At 36.8% G+C, this 16881-nt stretch overlaps 1 protein-coding gene across 2 annotated transcripts; it reads left to right on the top strand.

Annotated features, from left to right (window-relative positions):
• The first annotated feature begins 404 nt into the window (after window positions 1-404).
• Window positions 405-10768, top strand: LOC113276040 (inositol hexakisphosphate and diphosphoinositol-pentakisphosphate kinase VIP2-like). Of its 2 annotated transcripts, none has more exons than XM_026525632.1 (31): window positions 405-638; window positions 749-887; window positions 1127-1186; window positions 1382-1428; window positions 1733-1816; window positions 1940-2003; window positions 2110-2263; window positions 2822-2892; window positions 2977-3081; window positions 3448-3540; window positions 3747-3821; window positions 4552-4637; window positions 4765-4971; window positions 5055-5154; window positions 5248-5318; window positions 5705-5786; window positions 6186-6344; window positions 6539-6581; window positions 7162-7244; window positions 7401-7463; window positions 7551-7625; window positions 7800-7925; window positions 8021-8265; window positions 8397-8441; window positions 8640-8706; window positions 8984-9055; window positions 9201-9436; window positions 9518-9575; window positions 9666-9833; window positions 9947-10021; window positions 10357-10768. In XM_026525632.1, exons 2-31 carry the CDS (start codon window positions 819-821, stop codon window positions 10615-10617), a joined length of 3144 nt encoding a protein of 1047 aa, XP_026381417.1. In that variant the 5' UTR covers window positions 405-638; window positions 749-818; the 3' UTR covers window positions 10618-10768. The 2 variants fall into 2 exon arrangements, with proteins under 2 accessions (XP_026381417.1, XP_026381416.1); XM_026525631.1 differs by having other exon boundaries at window positions 749-905.
• Window positions 10769-16881: the final 6113 nt, after the last annotated feature.

Raw genomic sequence — 16881 nt, 5'->3', positions numbered from 1 at the left:
GTGCAGAAGCAATCATCGTTTGGATCCTCGAGTGCGAAGCAATGCTATGTGACAACAGCCGCTGGTCATCCATTTCAGCTACAGCTACACCAATTTTAAAATCCCACTTCAGAAGATGTTAACCTTTTTTCCCATCTTTTTCTACAAAAGCTTGACCCCTTGAAGCATCTGTAGGGATCACAAGGCACAAAAAACACATGTATACGCAGGATGGCACTTGGCGATAAACTCTGACGTTTATCCTGGACACGGGCCGATAAAATAGTCAGTCCATGGATACAAAGATATTTTTTCTTTAAGGTACCTTTCCACGTCACCAGGAAAACAGATTGGGCTCATATATTCATGTGCTGTATTTTTCTTTATCACGATTCATGTGGTGGTATAAAACAACAAAAGTACACCAAAAATTGCATATTCATTCAATATTCATTTCAATTCCCTTTTATAGCTAACTTTGCTTTCCTCCTGTGACATTCGTTTCGAAACCCAAAAACCAGAATACTATTATACTTTCTTTCTTGTTTCTCACTCTAAAAAAGTTTTACACTACAGATCCTGGAATCGCTCTTTCTCTCTGATTTTCTTTTTTCACGAGTCTTTTCATCATCTTCGCTTTCTTTTCTACAGGATTGTATGTAAGTGTAAATGAAGATAATTATCATTTTGATTTGTTTCCTTTATTTTTTTTATCCTTTGTTTCATTAATGGCGGTTTTGTGATGAGTTCTTTTTTTTCTTTCTCGAAGTGGACAGAGTAAAAGCGGGATTTGGAGAGGAGTTTCGAAGGAGTTTTGAAGAAGAAGAAGAAGAAGAAGGATGGATTCGGATGAGGAGAATGGTGATTACAGAAAGATTAAGATTGGTGTTTGCGTCATGGAAAAGAAGGTGAAATGCGGATTGGAGGTTCTTAAACGTTGTCCTTTTGGGTTTCTTCTTCCTCCTCATTTCTTCATCTTCTTTCATTCTCATCTCACCTCACTCTACAACTCTCATCAATCTCTATCTATCTCTCTTTCTCTCCATAAATCTCCCTCTCGTATCTCCGTGTAGAGTTCCGTTTTATCAGTTTTTGTGATATACTATAATAAGTCTGGTTTGCTGATTTATCAATTTCAATGTATCAGGCATTTTCATCTCCCATGGGCCAGATTCTCGACAGGCTTCAATCATTTGGTGAATTTGAGGTATGGAATCTGTTTGCTGAGCTAACCATTACTACGATTTTGATTTCTTAAATGGTTTTATTACCTTCTTCGAGTTTGAATCTACACAATACTGGCAGTATTTAGTGTTTATACTTAAACGCTAGCCTCTGAAAATGATTCTGCTGTTGAAATTTGTTTGGTTTTTGAGTTGGTGTTTTCTTGTTTATGGTACAGATATTGTATTTCGGGGACAAGGTTATTCTCGAGGAACCTGTAGAGAGGTATGAATTTCATGTTGTTACTCAGAAGAAGTTATATCTCATATCGACGTATGATACGGTCATTGTTTTCTATTGCAGTAACTTTTAGGATGTCTGGTTTTTGTATAATGTGTGTTAATAACTAATTAAAGACAGTCTTGTGTTGACAACCTTTAATTAGTAGTTTAGTAGCTAATTTACAAATGTGCTGTGATTGTTAATTTATCAGGCCTTTCATTCTTTTTCATATTTTTCATAAACTGGGTTTCCTGTCCATTGCAAGTAAACAAATGAGTTGTTAAAGGACTATGTTTTCTTATTTCAGCTGGCCAATATGTGATTGCTTAATTGCTTTTCATTCATCTGGTTATCCTCTTGAAAAAGCTGAAGCCTATGCTTCTTTACGGAAGTAAGTTCAACTCTGTGGCACTTTTTATATGACAATTGTACTAGCCTAAAATATTTCAGTATCTGCTGCTTGTCTTTAGAAGGATGAGTTTACAACAGCCTTGTTTATTTTCTTGTGTTTTAGGCCTTTTCTCGTAAATGACTTGAAGCAGCAACACCTTCTCCATGATAGAAGGAAAGTGTATGAGGTACAAGTTTTTTCTTGCTTGAGGTTCAATACAGTATTGCATTTTAGTGGTAGTCTGCTGCATACTAGAGATTTGGATACTAACTTGTTCCTTTTGTCTAAACAAGTGTCTTGAAATGTATGGCATTCCCATTCCAAGATACGCTCTTGTTAATAGGGAATACCCAAATCAAGATCTGGATTATTTTGTAGAGCAAGACGACTTTGTTGAGGTTCATGGGGAGCGCTTTTGGAAGCCCTTTGTGGAAAAACCTATTCACGGTGAGCTTGATCTTTTGGGGTAACTCATAAGCCATAGCACGCTCCCTTTCTCTCCATCCACATGTATGAATGCTGCTTTCATCCTAGATGCTTTCAGCATTCCCATGAGCAAATAGTATCCTTGGGTCATGGTTGTTATTGTCTGCACTTTTGGTTATAAGTATTTGTAGCTGATACCGGGATTAATGGGAATTTGTGTTGTGTTGTTCTATTTGCTACAAGTTTGTTCTCTACAATGAATAAGTAAAACAGTGAATTACCTTATTGTGAAAAGGTTGTAACAAAATATCCTAGCAACTGTCCACTGGGGTTTGTTTGTTGACTGTCACTTGAGTCTAATTTTGCGATATTGTATAACCAATATGTATGCCTCTTTTATAATTTACAAAGTTTAGATAATGAGTCTAATTTTGCGATATTGTATAACCAAGATATATGCCTCTTTTATAATTTACAAAGTTTAGATAATGAGTCAAATTATTATTGGCTTGCACCCTTTCGTTCACGTACTGTTTCAGCATATCGTTGAAATTATGGTTAACTAGTGCTTTCGTGCAGGTGACGATCATAGTATAATGATTTACTATCCCAGTTCTGCAGGCAGTGGCATGAAGGAGTTATTCCGGAAGGTAACACAAATTGGTATTCTGGGGTTTTTATTTTGAACAAAATGATCCAAATATCGTGTTCGTGGGATGACTGTGTAATTACAGGTAGGCAATCGGTCAAGTGAATTCCATCCGGAGGTTAGACAAGTGAGGCGTGAAGGCTCTTACATATACGAGGAGTTCATGCCAACTGGGGGAACAGATGTCAAGGTTTTCTAATCCTCGTAATCTTGCTACTTTCTCAACGAATTTGTAATCACCTTATCATTTAGGAAATCATGTAGGTGTTACAGAAATACATTCTGGTTGATGCATCCTCATAGTTTACTGGTCAAGAAGTTTGATGATGACAAATTAATGTTAATTATCTTTGTCGCACTTGCATCATCACCTTTAGAGGATGTCAGAGGATGCAATTATTTGGCAGTGTTTGATATGTTTATGATGTATGAGTATCTTAGACTGTATATTTTTTTTGAATTTTCCTGACTTCTAGCCATTAATTTGGTTCATAATCTTGGTCGATCTGTTCCTACTCTCCCATAACAGTGTGGACCTCTTCTCATGCTATTGCAGGTGTACACTGTGGGACCTGAATATGCACATGCTGAGGCAAGAAAGTCTCCTGTTGTTGATGGCGTTGTTATGAGGAATCCTGACGGAAAAGAAGTAATAAATTAAACCATTTAAGCATTACAAAACCAAGTCTTTACTCAGTAATTTGCACATATTTCTAGTGATGACTGCTTCAGTTCTAGCAAGTGGCAATCACATCTTTTGGTAAAGCGATTTAGCTCATATTGTGCACGTGTGGTCCTTGGTCCAATATAAGCTCATGTTTTCTTTTTACTAATTTTGGTAGAACTTTTCTGCAGGTGAGATATCCTGTATTGTTGACTCCAGGAGAGAAGCAAATGGCAAGAGAGGTCTGCGTGGCGTTTAGGCAATCGGTAAAGTTATAGAGCTTTAGTGAATTAAATATTGTTTCACGAGTTACTTGTCCAACTAGATATTGTCTTTTTGTTCACAATAATGAAGTACAGAATCGACAACTCATTCTGATTCGTGTTCATTTTATGTTTCATGGTAACACATCTTGTGTCCTCCATGTTGTCTATCTTCTGGGCTGTGATATTCTTGTTCCGATCTTAGTAGCTGGGCTAAGAGTTAGACTTAACTTTCTCATTGATGCTTAGGTATTAAATTAATTTGGATTACTGTGTGGACTTTTTAACTTAAATATCATGTAAATTTGTTCAAACTAGTTAAGCCTAGATACTTAGTTGGCAATGTGGATAGCATATTTATATTTGTCAACGCACAACACTTATTTTATTACAGCATGTTAATGGAGAGAAAAATGTGTGACTAAATAGATGATTGTTGGAAACATGAGATGAATTAGTTTTGTTTACATAGATGCTAACTGCTGAGCTTTGATCTGAGAGCATGGAATAGTATGTCAGCTTTTTACCCGAGTGCTATCAGGGGGCTCAAAACTGAGAATCCTAGTTATACCCAGTTACAGCCTTAATGTAATTCCATATGATGTATGCCCAAATATTCAGTTTTTTTGTTTTGTTATTATTATCAGTTCTACATCACCTACTTCTGCCCACTTTTCTGAAATTGTAAAGTGGTGCATTAATAACGAGATCGTTTGAATGTGTAACTTCCCAGGTTTGTGGGTTTGATCTCTTACGTTGTGACGGACGATCATATGTCTGTGATGTGAATGGATGGAGTTTCGTGAAGAACTCACACAAGTAATACTAATTCTCACCTGACTGTCAGTTTGTAGATCTGTATTATAAGAACCGTCTCTTATTTTACCGGATTAGATTCACACAACTCTGCTCGTTTTAATGGTTTCATTTTTTCCGCCTAGCGTAGGTACTATGATGATGCTGCTTGTGTCTTGAGGAAAATGTTCCTGGATGCGAAGGCCCCTCATCTTTCTTCAACAATTCCACCAACTCTGCCATGGAAGGTAAATGAGCCAGTCCAACCTACAGAGGGACTTACACGCCAAGGAAGTGGTATAATTGGATCATTTGGGCAGTCAGAGGAGCTTAGATGTGTAATTGCAATTGTCCGCCAGTAAGTTTTACTAAGCTCAATACTCTTGCTGCTTTATGTACCTTGCTCTCAGTATCACTTACACGTCATGTTTACTTTTGAAGTGGTGATCGAACTCCCAAGCAGAAGGTAAAGTTGAAGGTTACAGAGGAAAAACTATTAAATTTGATGCTAAAATACAATGGAGGTAGACCTAGATCTGAGGTGTGTTTTTTCTCTTAGTCATCTGTTGTTGCCTAATTCACTAACCAGCCGTAAAATGTTACGTTATTCTTAAACTGTTGTTTTCTTTGTCAGACAAAACTCAAGAGTGCTGTTCAGCTGCAAGACTTGCTTGATGCTACAAGAATGCTAGTACCACGTACAAGGTATGCTCCCTAAGCAGGTATCTAGGAAACTAGTATTCCAGGGTCTTAGCAAGGCCTTGGATAGCTGATGATGTATGATGCCATCATCCATCTTGCATCTTTTTTAAGCAGTTACATGTATGATAGCTTATATGACTATGGAGAAAAAAATGCTTTCCACATTATCTGGATTTTTTTTTTGTCGGTCCTTCCACATTCTCTGGAGCTAGACTTTGTGCTTTGGGGGGCTTGCCTGTTTTTTTAGGAGATTGTTGTGTGCATCTATCTACTGCTTGCCTCTTTGGTCTTCAAAATTTTCACTTCTGCGAGCTGCTTCTCTTAGTTATGAGTGATATATATTTCAGACAGAAATATTTTTATGCCTGAGTTGACTGGAAATTACTCAGGTGCGGTCGAGAAAGTGATAGTGATGCTGAGGACCTGGAGCATGCTGAAAAGCTTCGTCAAGTTAAAGCAGTGCTTGAGGAGGTTCTTTATCTACCTCACTTTTATAGCTTCCTAGCTATTTAATATGCATGTATAACAGTGGGACCAACTATTGGTACCTGCTGGAGTCTATCTTAGTAGGAAAGCAGGAGTCCAACTCATGATCTGACTCTTGTGGTTCACTAGTTCAACCAATGCCCGTTAGGTGATCACTTTGTACTTCATTACTTTTCAAAGTCTAGAGAGACATGAATCAACATCCAATTTTGATGTTCACATAACGTTCACCATTGGTATTCGTTTCGTATCATCACCAATCTTAACCTCTGATATTTCCTTTTTAGCAGGCTGTATTTACTGTGCATCCTTATATTCCTCAATAGCGTACCTTTACTCTTCTGTAACAATTTATGAGTACTGCTTTGAATCTTCTGTATCCAGGGAGGACATTTTTCTGGAATCTATAGGAAAGTTCAACTAAAACCATTAAAATGGGTTAAAATATCAAAAGCTAATGGTGAAGGTGAAGAAGAACGCCCAGTTGAAGCTTTGATGGTTCTCAAATACGGAGGTGTTCTTACACATGCTGGACGAAAGCAGGTTAAATCCTAGTTCATCTTTACTGAAGTATTGACTGTATTGTGCACAGGCGCATCTTTGTATAACTAGCTTGATTCACTTATGACAGACCTAATTGGTTTTTCTTTATGAATCTGAGAAAGTTCTTACGTAATGTTCATTTTCAAAGTTCTTTCTTTTTTCTGTATGTTTCCTGATGTTTTTTCTTTTCGCAGGCCGAGGAACTCGGTAGATACTTCAGAAATAATATGTATCCAGGTAATTCTTCTGATCTTGTTTTGATATCGGCATATATACTTGGTTTAACTAAGAAAGTTCAACTCACGTACTGACCTAAATTGTCTTGATATATAAAATTTATGGTCTTAGATTCTTTAGTTTCCCTGGGAATAAAGCCCTGGTACCCTGGTAAATTGTATTTATGAAAATAAATGGGACAAAGAAACTTCATTGTGCAAGTGCATTGGAAAAAGGGAATTCCTTTGAACCAGAATTCGGGTACTGGCATTTTCAGTTTATTTTTGCAGAACAAGATAGTGATATCTAAGGGCAGCGTAGATGTACACAGATGTATTTTTCATCTTAAATTTGAAAGACACTTCTTTTGCTGTACATTTACCCGATCCTTCACTTTTTACAGTTGTTTCGATATTTGAAACATGAGTCACTTCTCTTTGGATTGTTGCGATAAAAACATCAGTGCTATATTTATATCAGTAGTGCAAAACTCCATGGAAATATTCAATAGTCTGCAAATCAAATTTAAATTAGTAGCTAAGAATGTAGTTGTTAGTTGTTGCACCCTCTAAATTCTCTAGTATGGTGTTCCTTTTTGCAGGTGAAGGTACAGGCTTGCTTCGTCTCCATAGCACTTACCGTCATGATCTGAAAATATACAGCTCAGATGAGGGTCGTGTCCAGGTATTACTCAACTGTCGGAACATGAGTTGTTCCATACTTGCCGTAAAATTTGAATTAACAAGTAATTTAGGTTATTTTACTCCCTCGTGCGTATTGTTATTGGTGGGATGACAAATTTTGCTCTTGATGCTCATTTTATTTGTTTGTACTGGCCAGATGTCCGCAGCTGCATTTGCAAAAGGTCTTCTTGATTTGGAGGGACAATTAACACCAATTCTGGTTTGTGGTTCTCCTTCCTTTAATGGTCAATGAACCTTCGTTGATGTGATCTTCTCTTGTGTTCTTATTGGATTGCTATTGTTTAAGGTTTCACTTGTAAGCAAAGACTCTTCAATGTTGGATGGGCTAGAAAATGCCAGCATTGAAATGGAAGGAGCTAAGGTTGGTCTGCTAATAAATGCTAATTTATGTTCTTATTTCATAGATTTGTAAAGTTCATAGAGAACTATGTGTTTTTCATTGAGTAGGAGGAAAAACTGAAATAGAAGAATATGGAGATTCAGATATAGTAGCCTGTGTTTTCTTCCTGGATCTAATATTTATTTACTTTTACAGGCTAGGTTGAATGAGATTATAACTGCTGGAGCAAAGTCATCCCATGGCGGTGGAAATGCAGAATTTCCCTGGATGGTTGATGGTGCTGGACTGCCTTCCAATGCTAGTCAACTTCTAAAAAATTTGGTACGTTGCTTCACAATACTTTACTTAGTAAAACTCAGAAGTAAAACTCCACAATTTTGTAGTAATGCAAGATGCTTTAATTTACATGAGGACAGGTCCAATTGACTAAAAAAGTTACTGCACAAGTAAAACTACTCGCAATAGATGAAGACGAGGAGCTTGCAGAGACAAGCTCCTTTGCGGATGCAGTGCTTCCATATGACCAAGCAAAGGCCCTAGGGAAGGTTAACATTGATGTTGGTCGAATTGCTGCAGGCTTGCCTTGTGGTAGTGAGGGTTTTCTTTTGATGTTTGCTCGCTGGAAAAAGCTTGAGAGAGAGTTGTATAATGAACGCAAGGAGTAAGTATTCCCCATTCAGTAATTAGTCAAATAGATGCACACTGCTTAGACTTCTTTCTTATCCTGAGTATAGTTCCTCTGAAGTTTCGATATGTCATGTGCTTTAGTTTACATGGCTTTTGCTGTTTCAGACGGTTTGACATCAAACAAATCCCAGACGTTTATGACTCCAGCAAGTAAGACACACGGCTCATATCCTCTGTAGAGACTGTTCTTTAAATTAGTTTCTTTTAAATACATGTGCTTGTTCATGCAAGATTGTCTATTTTCTGACATTTAAAGCAAATCTTTCATGTCAAGGTCACGTTACTTTCATTTTTTAGTTATTGGCTTCTTGTACTATTATGCTCACTGGTCAATTTTGTGTTCTTTAGATATGACCTCTTGCATAATGCACATCTCAATCTAGAAGGATTGGATGAGCTCTTCAAAGTTGCTCAGGTAAAAAATTGTTCAGCTCTGCAATTATATTGATCTAGGAGAAGTTCTTGTATGCAGTTCCTGATAGTTTATCTCTGGAATAATGGTAGTAAATAATAAGCTAGAGGATTATTAAACTCATTTAGGTGCATCTGAACTCAAAGCATCTCGATGGCTAGGAAGTATATTTTCTATATTTTACATTGTCGGTAATGCATAATCGTGTTCCATTGTTTCCTAAGTGAGATAATTATCAAACATGGTCTGATCAATTTTTTTTTTGTTAATATTGTTGCAGTTACTTGCAGATGGTGTCATCCCAAATGAGTACGGGATAAATCCAAAGCAGAAACTCAAAATTGGATCAAAGGTTAGTACACTGGGTTTATCCAATTTGACCTCATTTTTTTATTATTTTTGTCGTCAATTGGTCAAACCTGTTGTCTATGATTTACATGTTGAAGTATCTGGACAGCAATCTTCTTGCTTAATATTTATTCCATCTGATATTCCAGATTGCCCGCCGTTTGTTGGGTAAGATTCTAATTGATTTAAGGAACACACGAGAAGAAGCAATTAGTGTTGCTGAACTCAAAAGCAATCAAGACCAGAATCCAGTATTTCCAAAGACTAAAAAGGAAGATTTTGACTTTCTGGCGAAGTACCAGAAGCATGAAGACACAAAAAGATCCACTAGTGAAAAGTCCCTGGACCAAGACGATGAAGAGACAAAATATCGTTTGGACCCGAAGTGCGTGCTCTAACATATTGCGTCTTGCATATTGATTTACATTGCAAATCCACTTACGTGTATTGGTTCTCTTAATTTCAGGTATGCAAATGTCAGGACACCTGATCGACATGTTCGAACGCGCCTTTATTTTACATCCGTAAGTTAAAACTTACTAGGGATTTTGTCGCTAGCTTTGTACTATATGTGTTATTGTCATTGATTTGTTCTCGTTATTCCTGAAACACAGGAGTCACATATACATTCGCTGATGAATGTACTTCGCTACTGTAACTTGGATGAATCTTTACAAGGAGAAGAGAGCCTTGTATCCGGCAGTGCTTTGGGACGGGTGTTTAAAACTAGGGAGCTCGACTACATGAGTTATGTTGTTTTGAGGATGTTCGAGAATATAGAGGTAGGTTATTGTAACTTCTTTTCCGCTTCGACTTAACAATTACTTGAGTATCTCAAATAACTTGAATGTTTTGTAATGTCATATTGATCATCTTCTGAGATTGAATTACACAGATACCTCTAGAAGATCCAAAGAGATACCGTATAGAGATGACATTCAGCCGCGGTGCAGATTTGAGCCCTCTTGAGGTAAAGTCTCTTTTCTTTTTCGTTCATGGGAATATTATGTGCTGTTGTAAGCACGTGAATTCAAGTTTTACTGTATATTCGTTAAGTAGATGTTTTAAAATGATTTTCAACGGTACAAAGTTTACGAAAATCTATGGTATGGTTTGAGAGATAAATGATTTCTAAATTTTACAAGTTATGATCCACAGGGGTATAATTGTAAAAAATATTTAAAAACACTCATTTGATTCCTTGTCTTAAGAATTGTGCAAAGTTCAACTAGGTCATCTAATAATGGGACGGAGGGAGTATTTTTTTCGTGCTGGTAATTCTTGTTATCTTTATTTTGTTGACAGAATAATGATGGTGAGGCTGCGTCACTGCATCAAGAGCACACATTACCAATCATGGGACCAGAAAGGTTGCAAGAAGTAGGATCGTATCTTACATTAGAGACGATGGAAACGATGATTAGGCCATTTGCCATGCCTGCTGAAGATTTTCCACCCCCATCAACTCCACAAGGCTTTTCTGGTTACTTCTCTAAGAGTGCAGTGTTGGAACGTCTTGTGAATCTCTGGCCTTTCCATAAGCATGCTAATGCTAATGGAAAGTAACTCTTGTCCCGCTTCGTCTCTCTTTTTCTTCTACTGCCTTCACCTGTCTTTACATTGGCCTGCTAGCTTTTGGTGTAATAGAAACTCCGGTCATCTTTTTGTCCTTCACACATGTACATAGCTCTCTTCTTGGTTCCTGTTATTTTTTCCTCACTTTTCAGTCTTGTTAGGATAAGTTTTCATGTACTAGCGTAAGAGCATCGAGGCCCACATGTAAAAGGTAGCAGTTTTGCACAGCGGCCTGGATATTTAGTGGGCCGTGGCGCTGTTTTTTTGAACCGTTTTTTGGGGACCTTCAAAAATGGTGGGGACTACTTCGTGATAGAAATGTCTACTCTATACTTATAAGAGGTGTCCTAAAGTGGGGAAATGACTAACCTACCCTTCACCTATATATATATATAATCACTTCCTCCCATCACCACCACCTATATATATATAACCACCTCCTCCCATCACCACCGCCGCTCATCACCACCGACCACCTACTACCACCACCTCAAATCATCACCACCGCCACCTATATATAGCTTAATTTAAATCATTAACAAAATTAAAATCAAAATTATAATAAACCCATTACTTTTCATTCGTTTTCCGTTGAAAAATGAGAAGTAATCATCAAAATGAGTTGAAAATGGAAGTTAGAGAGAGAAGTTCGGCTAGGAATTATGTGAAAATTTTTGTTGAACTAGCCGAACTCAACTTTAATGGAGGTTTTTGTTTTCAGAGAAAAATTCGGTTACGTCGAAAAAAAATGTCCAAGCCGAACTTATAGTTCGGTTACGTCGCAAAAAGTTCGGTTACATCGAAAAAAGTTCGGTTACGCCACAAAAAGTTCGGTTACATTGCATTTTTTTTCTCCTAACCGAACTTTTCTCTGAAAAACCTGCATATTGAGTTCGGTTACGTCGAAATGTTCTTCTCCTAACCGAACTTTCTCTGAAAGAAAAAGCTCCATTAAAGCTGAGTTCGGCTACCTGTGTTTTCAGAAATATTAGCCGAACTATACTTGCAGACGAGTTCGGCTACCTGTTCTTCATATTTCGTAGTCGAACTTTTTTAACCAAACCGAAATCAATTTGTAAATTGTTCATTTTTAGGAATGTTTTGGCCAATTCAAGCACCAATAACTAAATTTGAAGTATCCGTGAGTACCCAAAACATCATACTCTTGTTGTGGCTCTTAAAGAAAAAGATCTTTAACTTTTTTTCTTCCAAAACTCTCATCTTCATCTTCTTCTTCTCCTCTCTCAATAGTTTTTCTTTTGAAAAAAATCAACTTATTAATTTAATCTCACTAATTATTAATTAACTTACTAATCATTATATTAATTTAATTATCAAGGATGATTCATTATTACTTCTAATATTCATCCAAAAAATGGAGAGTAGTCCCCCACCATTCTTGAGTAGTCCTTTTTTTGCACCCATTTCCATTTATCATCACCATTCTCAGCAGCTTTAAAGTGAGGCTGTTTTTTTTAGAAGTCATTAGTTGCCTTGAAGCTAGGGCTGAACATGGTGTCGGTTAACCGTTGGAAACCGACCGAACCATACCAATAAGCAAGAAACCGAACCAAACCATTTAGATTTGGATTGGTTTGGTAAAAAAGTTGAAAAACCGACATTACTGGTTTGGTTTTGGTTTGACCTGAAAACCGAACCAAAAACCATTGGGGAACCGATAAATATAGACCGTTGATTAAAATCAGATAGATTTAATCTACCACGTCTATAACACACTTTGTAAACCTAATTTCTAAACCTATGCAACACATTTTCTTTCTCTTCTTCTCCTCTTCGTAAACAGTCTCCGGAAGCAAAAACCCTCGCCATTTTCTACACCAGTCCACCACCATCTCCAACCATAATGAAACCACCACCCCAGTTCAATCTTTTTTTCGTATTTCTTCTTCTTCTTCTTCTTCTTTTCGTTTTTCTTCTTCTTCTCAATCTTCTCAGTTCTCAGATGTACTAAAATTCTCAAACTTAGAAACATCTTCTCACTTGTCACATAACCAAATCGATTATCTAAGTCGACTGTTTTCATCATTTCAAGGTACTTCAACTCGATGATGATGATAATTTTGTTGATTTAAGCTTATAATTTATAATTTTAAAAACTAGGGTTTACTAAAATTGATTTTGCATAATTGATTTTGCAGGTTCCCTTTGATTCAATCATGGAGGATTCACAATCAACACCCTTAGTTCCTATTTCTCAACTAGTTTGGGTTTGATTATGGTTTTGATAATTAGTTTGTGAAATTTGGATTATCAATTTTGCTATATAACAACTAATCATAATAATAGAGCAGCAGTAACATAACAATGAACATAATACAGTGAGCAAAACTTCTGTAGTTTGGTTTTTTGTTTGCCAAATTGCCTTAGGCCTATGTAACTTCTCTTGAGTAGATCTGTTGCGTTTATTTACTACAGCACTAGCCTTGGGTTTCTTAGTGACCCTTCTTGTTTTGTTTTGAAACTGTGCTTGTGATAGTGAATAGTGATGTATATAAATTATATGGTCTATCAATGCGAAAAGTCTTGTTTAAAGCGCCTGGTGCATCCAGCACCTTGCATATCACAGTTTGGCCTGATTCTTAGGTCTCATTCTTGTTAAATTTAGTTGAATATGATGATGATAATGGTAGCAAGACATGACTTAATCCCATGACTTACGGGTGGTTGTGAACTGAGTTGAATATATATACTTATAAACTGGGAATCTTCTTTGGGTTTCGGAAGTAATATTCTTATCATTCTGTAGATTTTTCTTGAGTTTTTCAATTTGAAATTAAATTACTAGTAACGTTTATGTGAACCAAATGGTACTGGCACTTAGTGAGTTATGTATTGCAATTTATTTCTATTATGTCTTTATATCATCAGTCCAACTTTACAATAGTATATTTTCTATTGGGTTAAGCTATATTGGTTTGTTGATTGACATTTTGTTAGAGACTCAGCTTTTATGCAATGGAAGAATGTGATGTATAGGATTAGTGACTTATATATACATGGTAAGAACTTAGAACAGATTGGTGCAGGTCAAAATGCTTCACCGTTGTGGTTCTGGAAATTCATGCCACATGTTTCTTTCTAGTTTCTACTAGTTCCAACGACTTTGTTCCTTATACATAAATTGTATTGCGGTCGTCTAGCAACTAAAATTCTATCAGGATTCTGCTAAGAGTTAGCCTAAACTTTAACAAATTAATAGTATATTTCATGAAAAGGTTACAACACTTTCAGCTAAAATTCTACCTAATTAACTTCAATGCGGGTGGATAGAAAATCATTAAAAATTGGACATCAATGGCACTGAAGGCTAATATATGCAGGAATCAATACCAAAAAATGGGACTATGTGCCATTGATTGACATATTAAAATGCGCCATTGTTTCACTACTGTGGTATTTTGATTCTTAGCTTGATTTTTAATGAAACACTTCTCTTAGTTCTCCTCTTTAACTTCTTTTTGGAAGCAAAGCGCATCATCCTGTTGATAAGTGAACTAAGACAAGTTTGTAAGTTCACTTATCAATGTTCTTGCATGTCGGATGATTTGAATGCACTTTGATTTGATTTTTTACATGTTATCTGATTTGAATTTTCTGCCTGTTTTATATTCAGGCTTCCGTTAACTCAAATTTATTGTTGCCACCACTACATCCTTCTCCAAGATCTTCTAACGCCTCTACAGAAGTTAGTTCAGTTGGAAAAGTACCAACTACAGGTGAAGCTCCATCTGCACCAGCTGCCAATGTTTCCGATGCTGGTACCATCACTGCACCAGCTTCTAAAAAGCGGAAGAAAACTTCATGGGTATGGGATCACGTTGATCTGGACCCTCCTCCTTCGAAATGGTAACTTGTAAGAAATGTAAACAGAGAATGAAAGCTGACTCTTCTACACATGGGACCGGCTCCTTGAATAACCATTTAAGAAAGTGTCTAAATCTTATTCCTAAGGATTCTGGTCAGTTGACTCTTTCTTTTGAACCTGCTAGGCTGGGAGAAGATGAAAAGTTAGTTGTTGTAACTTTTTGTCAGGATTCGTGTAGAAAAGTATTGATTATATTCATCATAGTGGATGAGCAGCCTTTTAGAATAGTTGAGGGGGAAGGTTTCCGAGAATTTTGCAGGGCACTTGAGAGTAGATTCAAGATACCATCTCGTATCACTGTACGGAGAGATGTTATGGAACTGTTTGCGTACGAGAAAGAGAGATTGAAGAATTACTTCAAGGTTAATAAAGTCAGAGTTTTCCTCACCACTGACACATGGAACTCACTTCAGAAGTTGGATATATGGTTATTACTGCACATTGAATAGATGCTATCTGGAAGTTGCACAAGAAGATAATTAGTTTCATCTAAATTGTAGGTCATAGCAGTGAGACTATTGGTAGGATGATAGGAACATGCTTGTTAGATTGGAAGATCGAAAATGTGTTTACTATAACTTTAGATAATGTTTTTGTCAACGATGTAGCTATAACATATCTGCAAAACCAAGTGCTCAGAAAGAATTCAGATTTAGTGAAAGGTTTCTTACAAGTGAGATGCGCTGCTCACGTCCTTGCCCTTGTTGTAAAGCATGGAATGAAGGAGTATGACATCTCAATTAAGAGAATAAGGGTAGTAGTGAAGTATTGTATGGGTTCTCCTGCAAGATTGAAAAAATTTATGGACTGTGTCGCTTACGAGAAGATTGAATGCAAGAAGGGTTTGGTCCTAGATGTAGACACTCGTTGGAATTCGACATTTATTATGTTAGACTCAGCTGAGAAGTATCATCCAGCTTTTGAGAGGTTAGAGTATGAGGACAAGGCATTCAAGAAGAAGTTATGTTTTGTTGAAAGTCAAATTCCTTTAGTTTCTTCTACTTGTAGTACTTCCACTGTTGATAACCAACCTGACTGGGATGTGGATGAAAACCAAGATGCAGACTTAAGTTCTGATGAAGAAGTTATTGCTACTGCAAAGAGAGGAAAGAAACGCAAGAGAACAAGTTCTGATAAGGCCCCATCAGCACCTCCTTTGCACGCGCCATACCCATCAGATTGGTCGTATGCTAGGGCCTTCGCGAAGTTTTTGAAGGCATTTTTTGACTTTACTATCAAGTTATCCGCTTCTACTCATGTTACTGCACACGAATTCTTGTTTCATGTGAGTGTTATTCATCGAACTTTAAACACATGGGCCAATCACAAAGATACATTTCTTTCCAACATGGGTCTTAAAATGCAAAGTAAATATAACGAGTATTGGGGACGTTATGAAAAGATGAACAATCTTATGTTTATTGTTGTATTATTGAATCCACAATATAAAGAATTAGGATTGAAGTTTCTTCTTGGCCAGTTAGGAATTGGTGGTGGTTATTTGAGAACAGAACTAATGGATCTTGTAATGAGGGACTTTAAGGCTCTTTTTGAAGAGTACTGGGATGTCCAAATGAGTGCTGGAAACTCAACAGTTATAACAGATAGTAGTGGTGGTAATACTGTTGGCGCTGAACCAGATGATGAAGGAGATTGTGCTGCAGCCGCCCTTATGGTAGAGAGAGCAAGAGAAGAAGAGGAAAGTTTTGATGATGAAGGGAAAAATGAGTTGGAGACTTATTTGAGAGAAAAACGAGAACCGAGGAAAGAGAAAGTTTCTTTTGATATCTTAGGTTGGTGGAAGACGAACTCGACTAGGTATCCTACTTTGGCACTAATGGCAAGAGATATATTGGCTATACCCATCTCTTCAGTGGCATCTGAATCTGCCTTTAGCACTGGGAGACGTATTCTCGATCCATATCGAAGTTCTTTACTTCCCACAACAGTTGAGGCATTGATTTGTGCTCAAAATTGGTTGAAGACGCCGATTTATCTTGATATTTCTTCCTTGGGACCAGAAGAGGAAGTTAGTTCATGTATTATTTCATTTGTTAATTTATTTGTAGAATTTTTGGACACTCACTGTATGCTACTGATTGTGCATTTGTTCATTGCAGAATTTTTGGACTCTCTCTCTAAATCCATGTTCGTAAACATTGTGCATTTGTTCATTGCAGAATTTTTGGACTCTCTCTCTAAATCCATGTTCGTAAACATAACAGATGATGATGTTGAGGACTAAGGAGTACCAAGGTAATTCATGATAAGTAGAAATATACCTGAATTAGATTTCGTGGATGTTAGTTGATTAATGCAGTTGATTATAATGATGTTAGTTGATTAATAGCATTATAATGATTGATGTT

The sequence above is a fragment of the Papaver somniferum genome, chromosome 4 (assembly GCF_003573695.1).
Source record: "Papaver somniferum cultivar HN1 chromosome 4, ASM357369v1, whole genome shotgun sequence".
In the NCBI taxonomy this organism is placed as follows: domain Eukaryota; kingdom Viridiplantae; phylum Streptophyta; class Magnoliopsida; order Ranunculales; family Papaveraceae; genus Papaver; species Papaver somniferum.
Note: the sequence above shows the minus strand (reverse complement) of the source record. Positions and strands in the feature narration are given on the sequence as shown.